General features: G+C 45.7%; 1 protein-coding gene across 1 annotated transcript in view; it reads right to left on the bottom strand.

Moving 5' to 3' along the window:
• Positions 1-469: 469 nt before the first annotated feature.
• The window catches only part of lamb2 (laminin, beta 2 (laminin S)), a 52,899-nt gene continuing 39,015 nt past the window's right edge, over positions 470-14,353 (bottom strand). Inside the window, exons 24-37 of the mRNA XM_038281322.1 lie at positions 10,185-10,409; positions 9,875-10,092; positions 9,656-9,752; positions 9,368-9,549; positions 9,091-9,281; positions 8,816-9,000; positions 8,493-8,734; positions 8,116-8,319; positions 5,873-6,017; positions 5,588-5,795; positions 5,369-5,510; positions 1,618-1,794; positions 1,385-1,544; positions 470-1,018 (exon numbers count right to left, since the gene is read on the bottom strand). Coding sequence (XP_038137250.1) covers positions 882-1,018; positions 1,385-1,544; positions 1,618-1,794; positions 5,369-5,510; positions 5,588-5,795; positions 5,873-6,017; positions 8,116-8,319; positions 8,493-8,734; positions 8,816-9,000; positions 9,091-9,281; positions 9,368-9,549; positions 9,656-9,752; positions 9,875-10,092; positions 10,185-10,409 — 2,513 coding nt within the window. The 3' untranslated portion in view covers positions 470-881. The remainder of the gene's footprint in view (positions 1,019-1,384; positions 1,545-1,617; positions 1,795-5,368; positions 5,511-5,587; positions 5,796-5,872; positions 6,018-8,115; positions 8,320-8,492; positions 8,735-8,815; positions 9,001-9,090; positions 9,282-9,367; positions 9,550-9,655; positions 9,753-9,874; positions 10,093-10,184; positions 10,410-14,353) is intronic.

Here is a 14,353-nt window from a genome sequence, read left to right as displayed (position 1 = left end):
TGGGTCCGGACCGCGGTCCGTTAACCTGTGACCTCTGCGTTAAAGGAAATAACGTCAGACAACGGAAAAACGCAGCGAGCAAAAGATCTGAAGAGATCCTGATCAGGAGCGCTAATCTGGAAGCTCTGCCCTAAAACAATGATATATTTTAAGTTATTGTAGGTTATTTTGTATTATTTATATCTAAGTTTAAATTGAAAACATCTTTGATATTTTTAGATGTATCTGATAAATAATGTAAACTTCTATCATACAGTGACTATTTAGGGTAAAATGTGAATGAGGATGCTTGAGGACTAGGATTTTAAATCATATTTCTAAAACAATAAGTTCAGTAAAAACAGTAAATAAACTAAGAGTAAATTTGAAATTAACTTTAGTTCAGATCAGCTGAGTGATAACTGAGAGGAAAAGGATAAAACAAAGAGAAAATAAAAACCACAGCTGAAAGGTTCCTATTCATTTTTTCCTCCTGGATCATTTTAACGATAAAAGATTAGACTTTTTCTCAGCAGATGCATCATGTTGACGGAAACGTTTTTAAACCCAGTTCAGTGAATCAGTTAGAAAAAGCTCCTGGATCGGTCACATGACTGACTGGAAACCAGACGCCATGAAGCCACGCATCAGGGTTGATGGACCCATCAGGGGGCAAAGGTTAACAGCTGGATGGGGGGGGGGGGGGGGGGGGGGGGTTTCTGTGCTGCTCTGAGTTTATCTACTTAAAAACTTAATACATACATTCAAAGTTGTGCAGAGATAAATAGAAGTAAAATATGTGCTTGGTGACATGCTGACAGGTTGCTACAGAGAAAAGCAGTAACTAGATGCTGCAGATGCATAGACTGTCTTGTCTCTGAAGGGAACTGGTAGGAGCTGCTTCACTGACACGTGTTGTAGATCTGGATCTGTCTGTTGATGTCGTTCAGGATGCTCCTCATTTTGTCCTCCAAACCGTCCAGCTGCTGAGCTTTCCCCTCCAGCTTCCTCTGGTTCTCCTCGTAGTTTTTCTCCAGCTCTGCACAGAGCGAAGCAGAAGCTCAGCCTAACATTCAATTCTATTCAGTCTATTTCTATAACGCCATCATGTCATCTCAGGTCACTTTCCAGTTCACCAGATCATCCAGTCAGATTGATTCAAAGTTTTCTATCTAAGGAAAACCAGCTGATTGCATCGACTCATTGACTCTTCAGCAATCCCTCACACTAAGCATGCTTGTAGCGACAGTGGAGAGGAAAAACTCCCTTTGAACAGGGAGAAACCTCCAGCAGAACCAGGCTCAGTGTGAGCGGCCATCTGCTGAGGCCCACTGGGGTTCATGGAGACAGCTTTAACTACCTGGATGCGTTCTAATGCAGAGGATATTCATCAGTGGAACATTACCTGCAAGTTTCTGCAGCTTTTTGCGAGCATCGTGGAGGAGCTCCTTGGCCTCCTCTCGCAGGCTCTCTGCCTGCTTCTTGGCCTCCCTGACAGCCTTGGCCTTGGTGTCGGCTCGTTGCTGCACCTCATTGAAGTTGTCTGTCAGCTGGCCCTCTAGAATCTGAGCAGAAAGCAGGTAAATTGCTTTCCCCCCCCCTCGCTGTATTTAGGGATGCGTTGAGTGCCACGCCCACCTGCTTGGCTTCGTTCGCCTTGTCTCGAGCCATGGTTGCCGTCTCCTCGGCCCGGGCCGCCGCCATGGTGTTTTTGGCTCGTTTGGTCTTCTGGGCATTGATTTCCTGCTCCAGTGTGCCGAGGCGACCCATGGCATCGTCCAAGTTCCGCTCACTGTTGGATGTTTCTGACTCGATCTGCAAAGAAGCAGTCAGAAAATAAGCAATTAATCCTGGAGCCACACTGTGCCCCTCCAGCTTGCCCGCCTTGATGCGGATGGGCCTGATGAGCTTCTCTGCCCTGTTCGGGCACCGAAGGCATACGTCAGTCTCACAGCTTCTCAGTCGGAAAGTCTGTTTGCTCCCCGCAGGGGGCAGGCCCTTTCTAAACTGCGCCTTGCGCGTTGGATTGTGGATTTAGTGGAACAGGCGTACATTCGGCATTCACCCAATGCAGGGGATCCTGTCCCAGCGCGCACCATCTTCCCAGTGAGGTGGGCATGTTTTGTTGTTTCTGTGTGCGATTCCTCAGGACTCTGTTGGTAATCGTCATCCGTGCTTTAAGCACCACCTCTGGTGGTCAGCAGGGATGAAATAGAACGAGAGTTACGACTGTAGCTATGGTTCTATGAATCCCGGATGACCGCCAGAGCGCTCGGTCCCTCGGAATCATCGTGTTTTCGCGAGAAGATTAAGGGACTGAGCTGTCGCTGTCACGTGACTATAAAGGCTCACCGGTGTCACCGGGCGGGGGTCACACGGGACTATGTTGGTACAAGATTCCTGTGCATGAGCAAGAGTGATCATTCATGCTTTACCGCGTCTGGCGGTCATCCGCCAGAGAACCGTAGTTACAGTCGTAACTTTCGTTTCCATCTGCTCCAAAATCATTAGCAGGTTCTGACCCCCCCACCCCCACCTTCTTTTTTTTGTAATGCTTCATATTGTTGTCATCTCTATTCAGGCTGGGAACGTTTTTTGGCTTTGGCATTTTTCCATCTACACCAGCCCACACGACCCGGAAGGGCTATAAATACTGCATGCATCGTTTAGGTAGTTAACATTGGATTACTTTTTGAGCTCCTTCAGTTATTTACTGCCAGGAAGGAGCTTTGGCCGGAGAGTTGGGGCTGGTATGATTTAAGGAGGACCGGCCCTAGAGGCAGATTAGCACAGATTAGCAGTCCCAGCCTGCCTCTATTTATGACCGGTTACTTTTCTGGCTGTTCTTTAAACCTATATTTAGAATAATTTTACGTTTTTTTTTTTGAAGGGGACGTCTGATGCTTAAATATGAAAATAAATAGAATGACTTTGATTAATCATAAACAGTATAGCTTGGTGGGACTAATTTAAGTCTAAAACGCATTTAGCTCAGTTCTTTCAAATGTAATCTGCACGTATCGATGACTGCTGACATACTGAGCACAGTGGTGAGCAAACGCTCTTCAAAGCACTGGTGATACTCCTTGTAGCCACTAGAGGACAGCAGACACCTAGAAACTTTAGTTGACAGCCAATAGGAAGATAGTCTTTATTTAAAGGAGCATTACAGTAAAAGATAGGAAACAACAAAGTTGTTAAGAAGTGTTGGAAGATTTTATCTTAAGTTAAAAGAAAAATTAGCCTGGGTGCCAGTCCGAACTTAGTCCCGCCCACAAGGTTTGAGTTCGGGGAAGTTCGGTCTGGCTCTGCTCCATAGTAGCGCGAGTATTATAGCCCACTGTCAGGCGATCCAATCAAATTGTCAGGGCGGGCTTTATACGATGATGGACAGATGATCAAGAGTAACGTTATCAACCACGTGACCAAAGCGCGCTTGGGTGACAACAATAATGGCTGCCGCTGGAGAGTTTGGGTGAGTAGATTCTGCTATTAGGTCTGTTCTAGAAGATATCGACAGCAAATTAATTTTAAAAGAGGAACAGAGAAACGCGATCAAGTCTCATCTTCTTATTCTAGGCGTGAAACTGCACGCTTTGATTTTTGTGGACAACAACTATGCCTCGCTTAAGATACGTCACGCACTCCGTTGCTCTTATTGGTTGTAGGTCTATCCAATTGAGTGCAGAGGCATTTTTTTTCCTGGTTCGTTCGAAACACGCCCCATAATCACAGCTCTATGGAGCAGCATCAGACTCATTCTGACTAGAATTGAGTCGGACTACGTCAGGCTAAAGAAAAATAGAAACAAGATGAAACATTTTTAGTGCTAACAGGTAGTCTATCCATTTAACACAAACTGTTAACAGCTACAAACTATTTTTATTTTAAAGTGGGAAACCAAACTTGACAGCATCTTAGCCAAATTTATCAATTACTTTTAGGGGTGGGAAGTATTTTTCTCACAGAGAAAAGTCATCAGGATATCAGCCATCCGCTATTAGCAGCTAGCTAATGACGGTTATGGTTGGAGACGCTGCAGCAGTTTCTGGTAATCTTCTCCGCCTCCATCCCCTCCACCTCCATCCTCCTCTTTTAATCTTGCTACCAGCTTCTGTCCAGCTGTGGCGGTACTTGCAGAAATCCTGGAAAGGAACTGAGTTCTACACTGCAAAAAAATGAACCTAAGTGAATTTTTCTTAAATGAAGTGCATTTGTTCTTGAATTGAAGAGGTAAGTGAGACACTTTGCCAATGGAACAAAGTGTTTCAAACAAACAAGACTATTTACATTTAAAACAAGAAAGAGACAAACAGCAGACTCTTATTTGAAAAGCATAATCTAATCTAATAATCTAAAGATCTAATTTTAAAGTTGTAGGGAAGCGGCTGTTCCAACCGTTGCATTTCCGAATTCTCCCAGTGGTGCCCGACTTTACACGAGTGAATAAAGTGAATGTGATTGGTCGTTTTTCAAGGGGGCGGGATTGTTGTGGCGGAAGGTTAGCAAGCCTTTTGGTTGTGGCCGGTTTATCGGAAGCATCTTGCTAACCAGTTAGCATCTTAGTGCTAGCAGGTTCCCAATGGGAAATTCCATTGGGACCAAGTAGCAGTAAATCGGTGCCTTAGAAACGACGCTGTCAAGGAACGCTATGGACAGAGGAAACATGCAAGAGGAGGAGAGTTTAGTGTCGGAGGTCGTGGATGAGTCTCCTCCGTCATCCATTTTTTATTTAGAGGAGGAAAGCGGGGACGAAGATGTTGTGGAAGAGGACGCCAGGGCGGCAGAAGCTTGGTTTGGTGTAGAAGGCTTCCAGCCGTACATCTTTGAGCCCTCGCCTCGCAACGCTGCCAGTTCAAATTAAAGGTAAATACGCTTATTGAAACGTTTTATTTTTATAGGCTGCTCAGTGGAGCAGTGGGTAGCACTGTTGCCTTGCAGCAAGAAAGTTCCGGGTTCAATTCCCGGGGTATTTCTGCATGGAGTTAGCATGTTCTCTCTGAGCATGCGTCGGTTCTCCCCGGGTACTCCAGCTTCCTCCCAGAGTCCAAAAACATGACTGTTAGGTTAATTGGCTTCTCTAGATTCTCCTTAGGTGTGAGTGTGAATGGTTGTTTGTCTCTCTGTTGCCCTGCGATGGACTGGAGACCTGTCCATGGTGGACCCCGCCCCATAGGCACCAGCACCCCTCGCCACCCCAGTAGGGATGGACGCTTATTTTAAGAATTATTAAGTCATTTTCAGATTGTTCTTGCAGTGAACCGTTTTCCATTTAGCTTTCCTGTTCGGGTTAAACCACTGCAACCGAGGAATGAAGTGTGCAGGTTGGATGTCTGATGTCTCCCAGTCTGTATTCATCCAGGAGTGGAAAACTTTTAGAAAGGGCTACCTGTGCCAGTCGATTCTCGGTCTCTCTAATGTCGGCCCTGGCTCTGGTTATGGCCTTCTCCGCCAAAGTCTGGGCGCTCTTTGCATCCACCAATGCCTGCTTCACCTCCTCCGCTGTGTCTTTCACCCCCTCAGCACGATGCCTAAACGAGCAAAGACTCTCCGTCAGGCAGAGCAACATTTATCAGCGGATCAAACAGTCAAACTGTGCTGCGTTTACCTCGCCCTCTTGGCATCCAGCAGCAGCTTCTCCGTCTTTCTGACATCATCCTGCGTCTGCTGCAGAATGGCGTCTACGTTTGAAAGGCTGTGGACGCGGTCCTTGATCTCATCCGCCAGATCTCTGATCTGGAAGGGGGAGGCAGGGATGGAGAGCTGCAGCACCTGGTTGGCCACCGCCTCAATGCTGTCCGGGTCTGCTCCTTCCTCTGTGGGAAATCAGCAGGTCGTAAGGGTTAGCACAGGAGGCTAAGCTAACAGGCCTATTCAGCACACAAAGACTGACGGGTGAGGAAGTCCCGGATCTGTTTGATGAGGTCTCTGAGGTTGTTGTTGGAGCGTTCCACTTTGTTCTTGGTGGCGGTGGCTTTGTCCAGAGCAGTTTGGGCTTTACCCTTAGCCTCCTCTGCCTTGGCCTTAGCTTCTGCCACCTGCAGAGAGGAGATTATTTTACTCATCAAAATACCAACGATCACCTGCATTCATTACTAAAGTACCGTCTGAACAGGTATATTCTTACATGTCGGGGGTGAAAGGTCATCAGATTAATTTTCTACTCATCTTAGCATAGTTAGCAGGAGAGAATCTGAAAAGTGTGGCATGCATGCTGGTTCCCATCCCAGTGACCCCAGAAAGAAAACCCAGTTCCTGTTCTCATAACAAACATGAGCAGCTCTTCAGGCGTCAGAGAAAAACAGCCTGTTTCTTCATCATCATCACCATCCTCATCATCACCTTCATCATCATCATCACCATCATCATCATCATCATCAATGAGCTGAAACTCGGTGGCATAAATGTTCATAGACATGAAGGAAGTGAAACTTTCATTGAAGGATGAGGCTGTAAATGAACCCTGGACTTCATCCTGAATCTGCGTTCCTAACGGGAGCCTTCTGGGCATCGAAGCATCTGATTTACAGATCCTTCTCTAAATATTAGCATATTGTGATAAAGTTCATTATTTTCCATAATGTAATGATAAAACTTGAACATTCATATATTTTAGATTCTTTGCACACTGACATATTTCAGGTCTTTTATTGTCTCCATAAGGATGATTTTAGCATCCAGCTCATGAAAACCCAACATTCCTATCTTACCAAATTAGCATATAATGATAAAGGTCTCTAAACGAGCTGCTATGCACCTAATCATCTGAATCAACAAATTAAGTCTAAACATCTGCAAAAGATTCCTGAGGCCTTTAAAACTCCCAGCCTGGTTCATCACTCAGACCCCAATCATGGGTCAGACTGCCGACCTGCCTGCTGTCCAGAACGCCATCATTGACCCCCTCAGCCAGAGGCTCAGACACAGAAAGACATTTCTGAACCAATAGGCTGTTCCCAGAGTGCTGCTCCACGGTGCCGGGCAGTGAGCACAGGGCCCACTAGAGGACGTGGGGCCCTCAGGCCATCCTCGTGGAGTCTGTTTCTGATTGTTTGGTCAGAGACATTCACACCAGTGGCCTGCTGGAGGTCATTTTGTAGGGCTCTGGCAGTGCTCCTCCTGCTCTTCCTTGAACAAAGGAGCAGATAGCGGTCCTGCTGATGGGTTGTAGACCTTCTACGGCCCTGTCCAGCTCTCCTGGAGTAACCGCCTGCCTCCTGGAATCTCCTCCATGTTCTTGAGATTGTGCTGGGAGACACAGCAAACCTTCTGGCAATGGCACGTATTGATGCGCCATCCTGGAGGAATTGGACTGCCTGTGCAACCTCTGTAGGGTCCAGGTAGCGCCTCATGCTAACAGTAGTGACAGTGACCCTAGCCAAATGCTAAACTGGTGAAAAAGAGTCAGAAAAGATGAGGAGGGGATAAAATGTCAGCGGCCTCCACCTGTAAAACCATTCCTGTTCTGATGGTCGTCTGGTTGTTGCTCCTCTAGTTCACCTGTTGTTCATTTCATTAACACCAAAGCAGCTGAAACTGATTAACACCCCCTCTGCTACTGACCTGACCAATCAATATCCCACAAGTTTAATTAACTTGATGCTTTACTCTGATTACAAAGTGTTCCTTTCATTTATTTGAGTAGTGTATATAAATAAATAAATAAATAAATAAAGAGACAGACAGACAGACAGACTCTACCTGTGAGCTGACATTCGCTTCTGCAGACATTCTGCATATGGAAAATAAATAAATACCAAAGAGTTAAACCCCAAAGGTTAAAAAAAAGCCAGAATAACTGAGAGCAGCTCTGATCATTTTTGCTGCACTAAAACATTTACTTTATGAACTATGGAGAAACAGTTTATAATACTCAAATTAACAAGAAAAGTTCAAACCTGCCAAAGATTATAATCCCAATGAACAGAGGATGTTTGGAGGTGGACTTTCTAGCTTAAAAACGTGTTCAAACTATTTTTCCAGCTCATAAGGTAAATAAAGCCGAGCTGCTCTCTAGCTGGAAGCTACAGAACAGAGCAGATAAACATCCAGAGCGCCGAGCAGCGAAGCAGCTGGACCACAGTTTGACTCAGCGTCCAAACTTCTGTGTTTTTTTTACGCAGCCTCCATGCCCACCTTGCTATAGAGCTCCTGCATCTCCCCCATGGCCTTGTTCAGCTCCTTCTCTGCATGCTTGGCTCTTTCCAAAGCGTTGTCCGCTGCAGCCACAGCTCCGTTGCAGTTCAGGCCTCCGCAGTGGGGCTTCCCTTCGTCGTCTCGGCAGCCAGCGCCCCCACATGGACTCTCTGTGCATGGCGCATCACTCAGCGAGCCACAGACCTGTCAGTGAAACACAAAGAACCTTTTTATTAACTTCTTCCTTTTTGATGATGCTTAATAATCTGCTAGAGTCAGACTTTTGATCCTTCCAGATAATCACACTTTTCTATTTTGTCTTTTATTTAGATGAAAACCATCTTTTGATCATCAGAGGACATGGAGCTCAGTCCAACCTTTTCATTGAGCCTTCTCATGTCCAGGCCCTGCGCTCTGGTCTTCAGCTCTCCCAGCGACTGCTTGTTTGCGGCGTTTTTGCGATTGAAGTCGTCCTTCTTGGCAGAGATGAGGCGCTCGGTTCGGCGGCGGATGTCTGCAGACTGACTGACTGTGCTGGGCTTGGCGGTTGTGGACGCCTTGGCACGCCGCTCAGCATCTGCAGACGTGTTGTAGGAGCTGCGGATACTGTCGTAAGCTCCTAGAGAACAAAGAGGCTTCTGGTTGGATCTCAGCTGGGCTAGTCCCTGGAAACTGCAAACTCCACTTTCTTTGGCCTCACCTAGGAAGTTGGAGTTTTTCAGGACATCCAGTTGATTTTGGAGCTGCTCTGATGTGAGGTTGAGCTCTCGAGCCTCCCGCTCCAGAGCATTCAGCTCCTTGCTGGCATCAGAGTTTCGGTCCTGGATGATGGTTAAATCTCCCTCCACGTGATTCAAACCCTCAGTTGTCTCACCAATCTGCGCCCTTTGAGACACAACAAGCTTTTAGCCACATTAAATAACTCACGGGAGAAGCTTTTATCAACTGTTCTACTCTCATCTGTCCCAGAAGTACCTGAGATCCTCAATAAGCTCCATCAGGGTAGAAACGGCTGCAGTCGTGGCGTTGCGTGCATTGACGATGGCCTGAGCTTGAGCCAGCTTCTCTTCCAGGTCTTTGAAGGTTTTCTCATAGGGGCCAATCAGCCCGGTTTCTTGAATCTCATGGGCCCGCTCTGCAAGAGTCTTGGTACGAACTGCCAAGTCCTGGGAATGATAGAAAGAGAGCTTTTGGACAGACGGTTCACTGGTTTAGTGACCGAGCAGAAACTCTGTCTCCCCCAGCGCTTCACCTGCACGATGCGATCCCAGTCCCCAAAGCACTGGTGACAGGGCAGGCAGTTAGGAAACTGGCCGGCAAATCCTCTGGCGCACTGGTCACAGCGAACACCCGACACGCCCTGCTGGCAGACGCAGTGGCCCGTCACCCGGTTGCACTGAGAGGTCTTGATCCCACGCCAGTCACAGTCGCAAGCTGCAGAGGGAAAACAGGGAGACTTTTGGAGAAAGAATTTGTGGCATGTTTTCCTTAATCAAAACAAATTCTCCAACGAGGAAGTCACTAAATCACTTAGTCTGACCCCTGCACTGCGTCCTGGGGTCTCCCCAAAAGTTCTCCTCACAGTCTGTGCAGGTCTTCCCTCCAAAGCCCTCCCGACACTGACACTGGCCAGTAAACTGGGGGACAGGAAGCAAAGCAAACACATGCATGATGGCAATAAGAAAAAGCTCCCTAATACTGGAGCTGTGTCTCCTGCGCTGCTGAAGGTTTGTTTTCCTCTGATCCAGGCCAGACTTACTTCATTGCAGGAGGATGTGACAGAGTTGTTGGGGTCACAGCTGCATGGTTCGCAGCCTTTCCCGCTGGCCAGGTTCCAGTGGTTTGGGGCGCAGTGGTCACATGTCAGACCCACTACGTTGGGCAGACACTGACACTGGCCCATGGCGCGCTGGCACACGCATTCCTCCCGCGCCATGCACTGACTGTGCTCGGTGCCCAAAAAGTTGCATGTACACTCTGGAGAAAAGAACAGCAATGCTAGCAACCATCTCCGTAGATAAAAACAAAGCACATTGTTTGTTTGATGATCTCAGAAAAGTGTGACTGACTCCTGCAGTTGCGACGGGATCCATCTCCGAAATACCCGCTCTTGCAGATGCTGCAGTTAGGGCCCTCAGTGTTGTAGAGGCACTTCCTGCACTGTCCGGTCCGACGGTCACAGGCGTCCATATCAGACATGTCTATGTTGTTGCTGCACTGACATGGCTGACAGCGCCCGCCCGGCTGAGACGGGTTGCCATAGTAACCAGGGGCGCATTCCTCACACCGGGCTCCTGCGTAGACAAAGCAACAGGAGAAAATGAAACTTATGGATGGAAGAAAAACAAAAAGAACAGAATATTTGCTGAGGTTGAGTTTGTGGTGAAAGGAACGGATGAAGCAAGGACACGGCGACCACACACTGCTTAGTCAGTCAGGAAATACTGAATCCTTTTCATTCCCATCTCAGGTTCAGGTCTTTAACTCTAACTCTAACTTTTTTTATACTTTATATTTTTCATTTTAGTAGTTTTAGAAATACAAATACATACATTGAACAAATTAACAATTGGACCCCTCTTCCAACAAAAATCACAGATCAACTAGTTTGACAGGAGCAGTTAAATAATAACAACAAAAAAAGTAATTACATTACTTATACAGTAGATTTCAAGATGAGTGTTCCATTCTTTCCATTATTTATTGTATTTCTAAGTCTTAATGGGAAAGTCATCCTCTCCATTGTGTGAATTTCCAGTCCAAACATGATGGAGGTTCCACATCGGGTCATCTGCGAGTTATAGCTTTCTTTCCACCTAATATTAATACTAATAGGAGATATCTATCGGACTTCCTCCGATCTTTGGGTAAGTCACCCAAAAAAATGAAGTGTAGACTGCCGGGCCGCTGACTGGACCGGACCTCAGCAGGGAACCATGGGCCACCTGTGTCCAGGCTGGTCGGGTTCAGTCGCTCCATCCCCTGCTGGCTCCCTGCCCCCATCTCCGTTTGACTACGGCTGCACTGTAGTCGACCACAATACCTGACAATGTTTAAATTCCCCCCCCCCGGACATTTTTTTTAGGAGTGAAAAGTAGGACATGTCCTGAAAAAAGAGGACGTCTGGTCCCCCTACCATATCAACAATCTGATGTTTCAGTAAGTGAGTGCTTGTTGCTATGATGCGTCTTTGCTCAGCAGCTTGGCTCGTTGTAAACCAACCAATCAGAGCACAGCTCATCTAAATATTCATGATCAAACCATAAAAGGAAGAAAAGCTGTGGTTTCATTCTAGGGCTTTTAACCAGGCGGCATTAGGGCTCATAGAACAGCTAATATGCCATTTTCAGCCCAACCAATGTTACACACCCTATTAGAGACCTGAAGGACCAGATACCCTATAGAATCATTCTATCACCCTATTAGAGACCTGAAGGACCAGATACCCTATAGAATCATTCTATCACCCTATTAGAGACCCGAAGGACCAGATGCCCTATAGAATCATTCTATCACCCTATTAGAGACCTGAAGGACCAGATACCCTATAGAATCATTCTATCACCCTATTAGAGACCTGAAGGACCAGATACCCTATAGAATCATTCTATCACCCTATTAGAGACCCGAAGGACCAGATACCCTAGAGAATCATTCTATCACCCTATTAGAGACCTGAAGGACCAGATACCCTAGAGAATCATTCTATCACCCCATTAGAGACCTGAAGGACCAGATACCCTATAGAATCATTCTATCACCCTATTAGAGACCTGAAGGACCAGATACCCTATAGAATCATTCTATCACCCTATTAGAGACCTGAAGGACCAGATACCCCAGAGAATCATTCTATCACCCTATTAGAGACCTGAAGGACCAGATACCCTATAGAAGCATTCTATCACCCTATTAGAGACCTGAAGGACCAGATACCCTATAGAAGCATTCTATCACCCTATTAGAGACCTGAAGGACCAGATACCCTATAGAATCATTCTATCACCCTATTAGAGACCTGAAGGACCAGATACCCTATAGAATCATTCTATCACCCTATTAGAGACCTGAAGGACCAGATACCCTATAGAATAATTCTATCACCCTATTAGAGACCTGAAGGACCAGATACCCTATAGAATCATTCTATCACCCTATTAGAGACCTGAAGGACCAGATACCCTATAGAATCATTCTATCACCCTATTAGAGACCTGAAGGACCAGATACCCTATAGAATCATTCTATCACCCTATTAGAGACCTGAAGGACCAGATACCCTATAGAATCATTCTATCACCCTATTAGAGACCTGAAGGACCAGATACCCTAGATAATCATTCTATCACCCCATTAGAGACCTGAAGGACCAGATACCCTATAGAATCATTCTATCACCCTATTAGAGACCTGAAGGACCAGATACCCTATAGAATCATTCTATCACCCTATTAGAGACCTGAAGGACCAGATACCCTATTAAATCATTCTATCACCCTATTAGAGACCTGAAGGTCCAGATACCCTATAGAATCATTCTATCACCCTATTAGAGACCTGAAGGACCAGATACCCGATAGAATCATTCTATCACCCTATTAGAGACCTGAAGGTCCAGATACCCTATAGAATCATTCTATCACCCTATTAGAGACCTGAAGGACCAGATACCCGATAGAATCATTCTATCACCCTATTAGAGACCTGGAGGACCACATACCCTATAGAATCATTGTATGACCCTATTAGAGACCTGAAGGACCAGATACCCTATAGAATCATTCTATCACCCTATTAGAGACCTGAAGGACCAGATACCCTATAGAATCATTCTATCACCCTATTAGAGACCTGGAGGACCAGATACCCTATAGAATCATTCTATCACCCTATTAGAGACCTGAAGGACCAGATACTCGATAGAATCATTCTATCACCCTATTAGAGACCTGAAGGACCAGATACCCTATAGAATCATTCTATCACCCTATTAGAGACCTGAAGGACCAGATACCCTATAGAATCATTCTATCACCCTATTAGAGACCTGAAGGGCCAGATACCCTATAGAATCATTCTATCACCCTATTAGAGACCTGAAGGACCAGATACCCTATAGAATCATTCTATCACCCTATTAGAGACCTGAAGGACCAGATACCCTATAGAATAATTCTATCACCCTATTAGAGACCTGAAGGACCAGATACCCTAGAGAATCATTCTATCACCCCATTAAAGACCTGAAGGACCAGATACCCTATAGAATCATTCTATCACCCTATTAGAGACCTGAAGGACCAGATACCCTATAGAATCATTCTATCACCCTATTAGAGACCTGAAGGACCAGATACCCTAGAGAATCATTCTATCACCCTATTAGAGACCTGAAGGACCAGATACCCTATAGAAGCATTCTATCACCCTATTAGAGACCTGAAGGACCAGATACCCTAGAGAATCATTCTATCACCCTATTAGAGACCTGAGGGACCAGATACCCTATAGAATCATTCTATCACCCTATTAGAGACCTGAAGGACCAGATACCCTATAGAATCATTCTATCACCCTATTAGAGACCTGAAGGACCAGATACCCTATAGAATAATTCTATCACCCTATTAGAGACCTGAAGGACCAGATACCCTATAGAATCATTCTATCACCCTATTAGAGACCTGAAGGACCAGATACCCGATAGAATCATTCTATCACCCTATTAGAGACCTGAAGGACCAGATACCCAATAGAATCATTCTATCACCCTATTAGAGACCTGAAGGACCAGATACCCTATAGAATCATTCTATCACCCTATTAGAGACCTGAAGGACCAGATACCCTATAGAATCATTCTATCACCCTATTAGAGACCTGAAGGACCAGATACCCTATAGAATCATTCTATCACCCTATTAGAGACCTGAAGGACCAGATACCCGATAGAATCATTCTATCACCCTATTAGAGACCTGAAGGACCAGATACCCTATAGAATCATTCTATCACCCTATTAGAGACCTGAAGGACCAGATACCCTATAGAATCATTCTATCACCCTATTAGAGACCTGAAGGACCAGATACCCTATAGAATCATTCTATCACCCTATTAGAGACCTGAAGGACCAGATACCCGATAGAATCATTCTATCACCCTATTAGAGACCTGAAGGACCAGATACCCTATAGAATCATTCTATCACCCTATTAGAGACCTGAAGGACCAGATA

The sequence above is a fragment of the Cyprinodon tularosa genome, unplaced genomic scaffold (genome assembly GCF_016077235.1).
Source record: "Cyprinodon tularosa strain WSP-4 unplaced genomic scaffold, ASM1607723v1 ctg1032, whole genome shotgun sequence".
Classification (NCBI taxonomy): Eukaryota; Metazoa; Chordata; class Actinopteri; order Cyprinodontiformes; family Cyprinodontidae; genus Cyprinodon; species Cyprinodon tularosa.
Note: the sequence above shows the minus strand (reverse complement) of the source record. Positions and strands in the feature narration are given on the sequence as shown.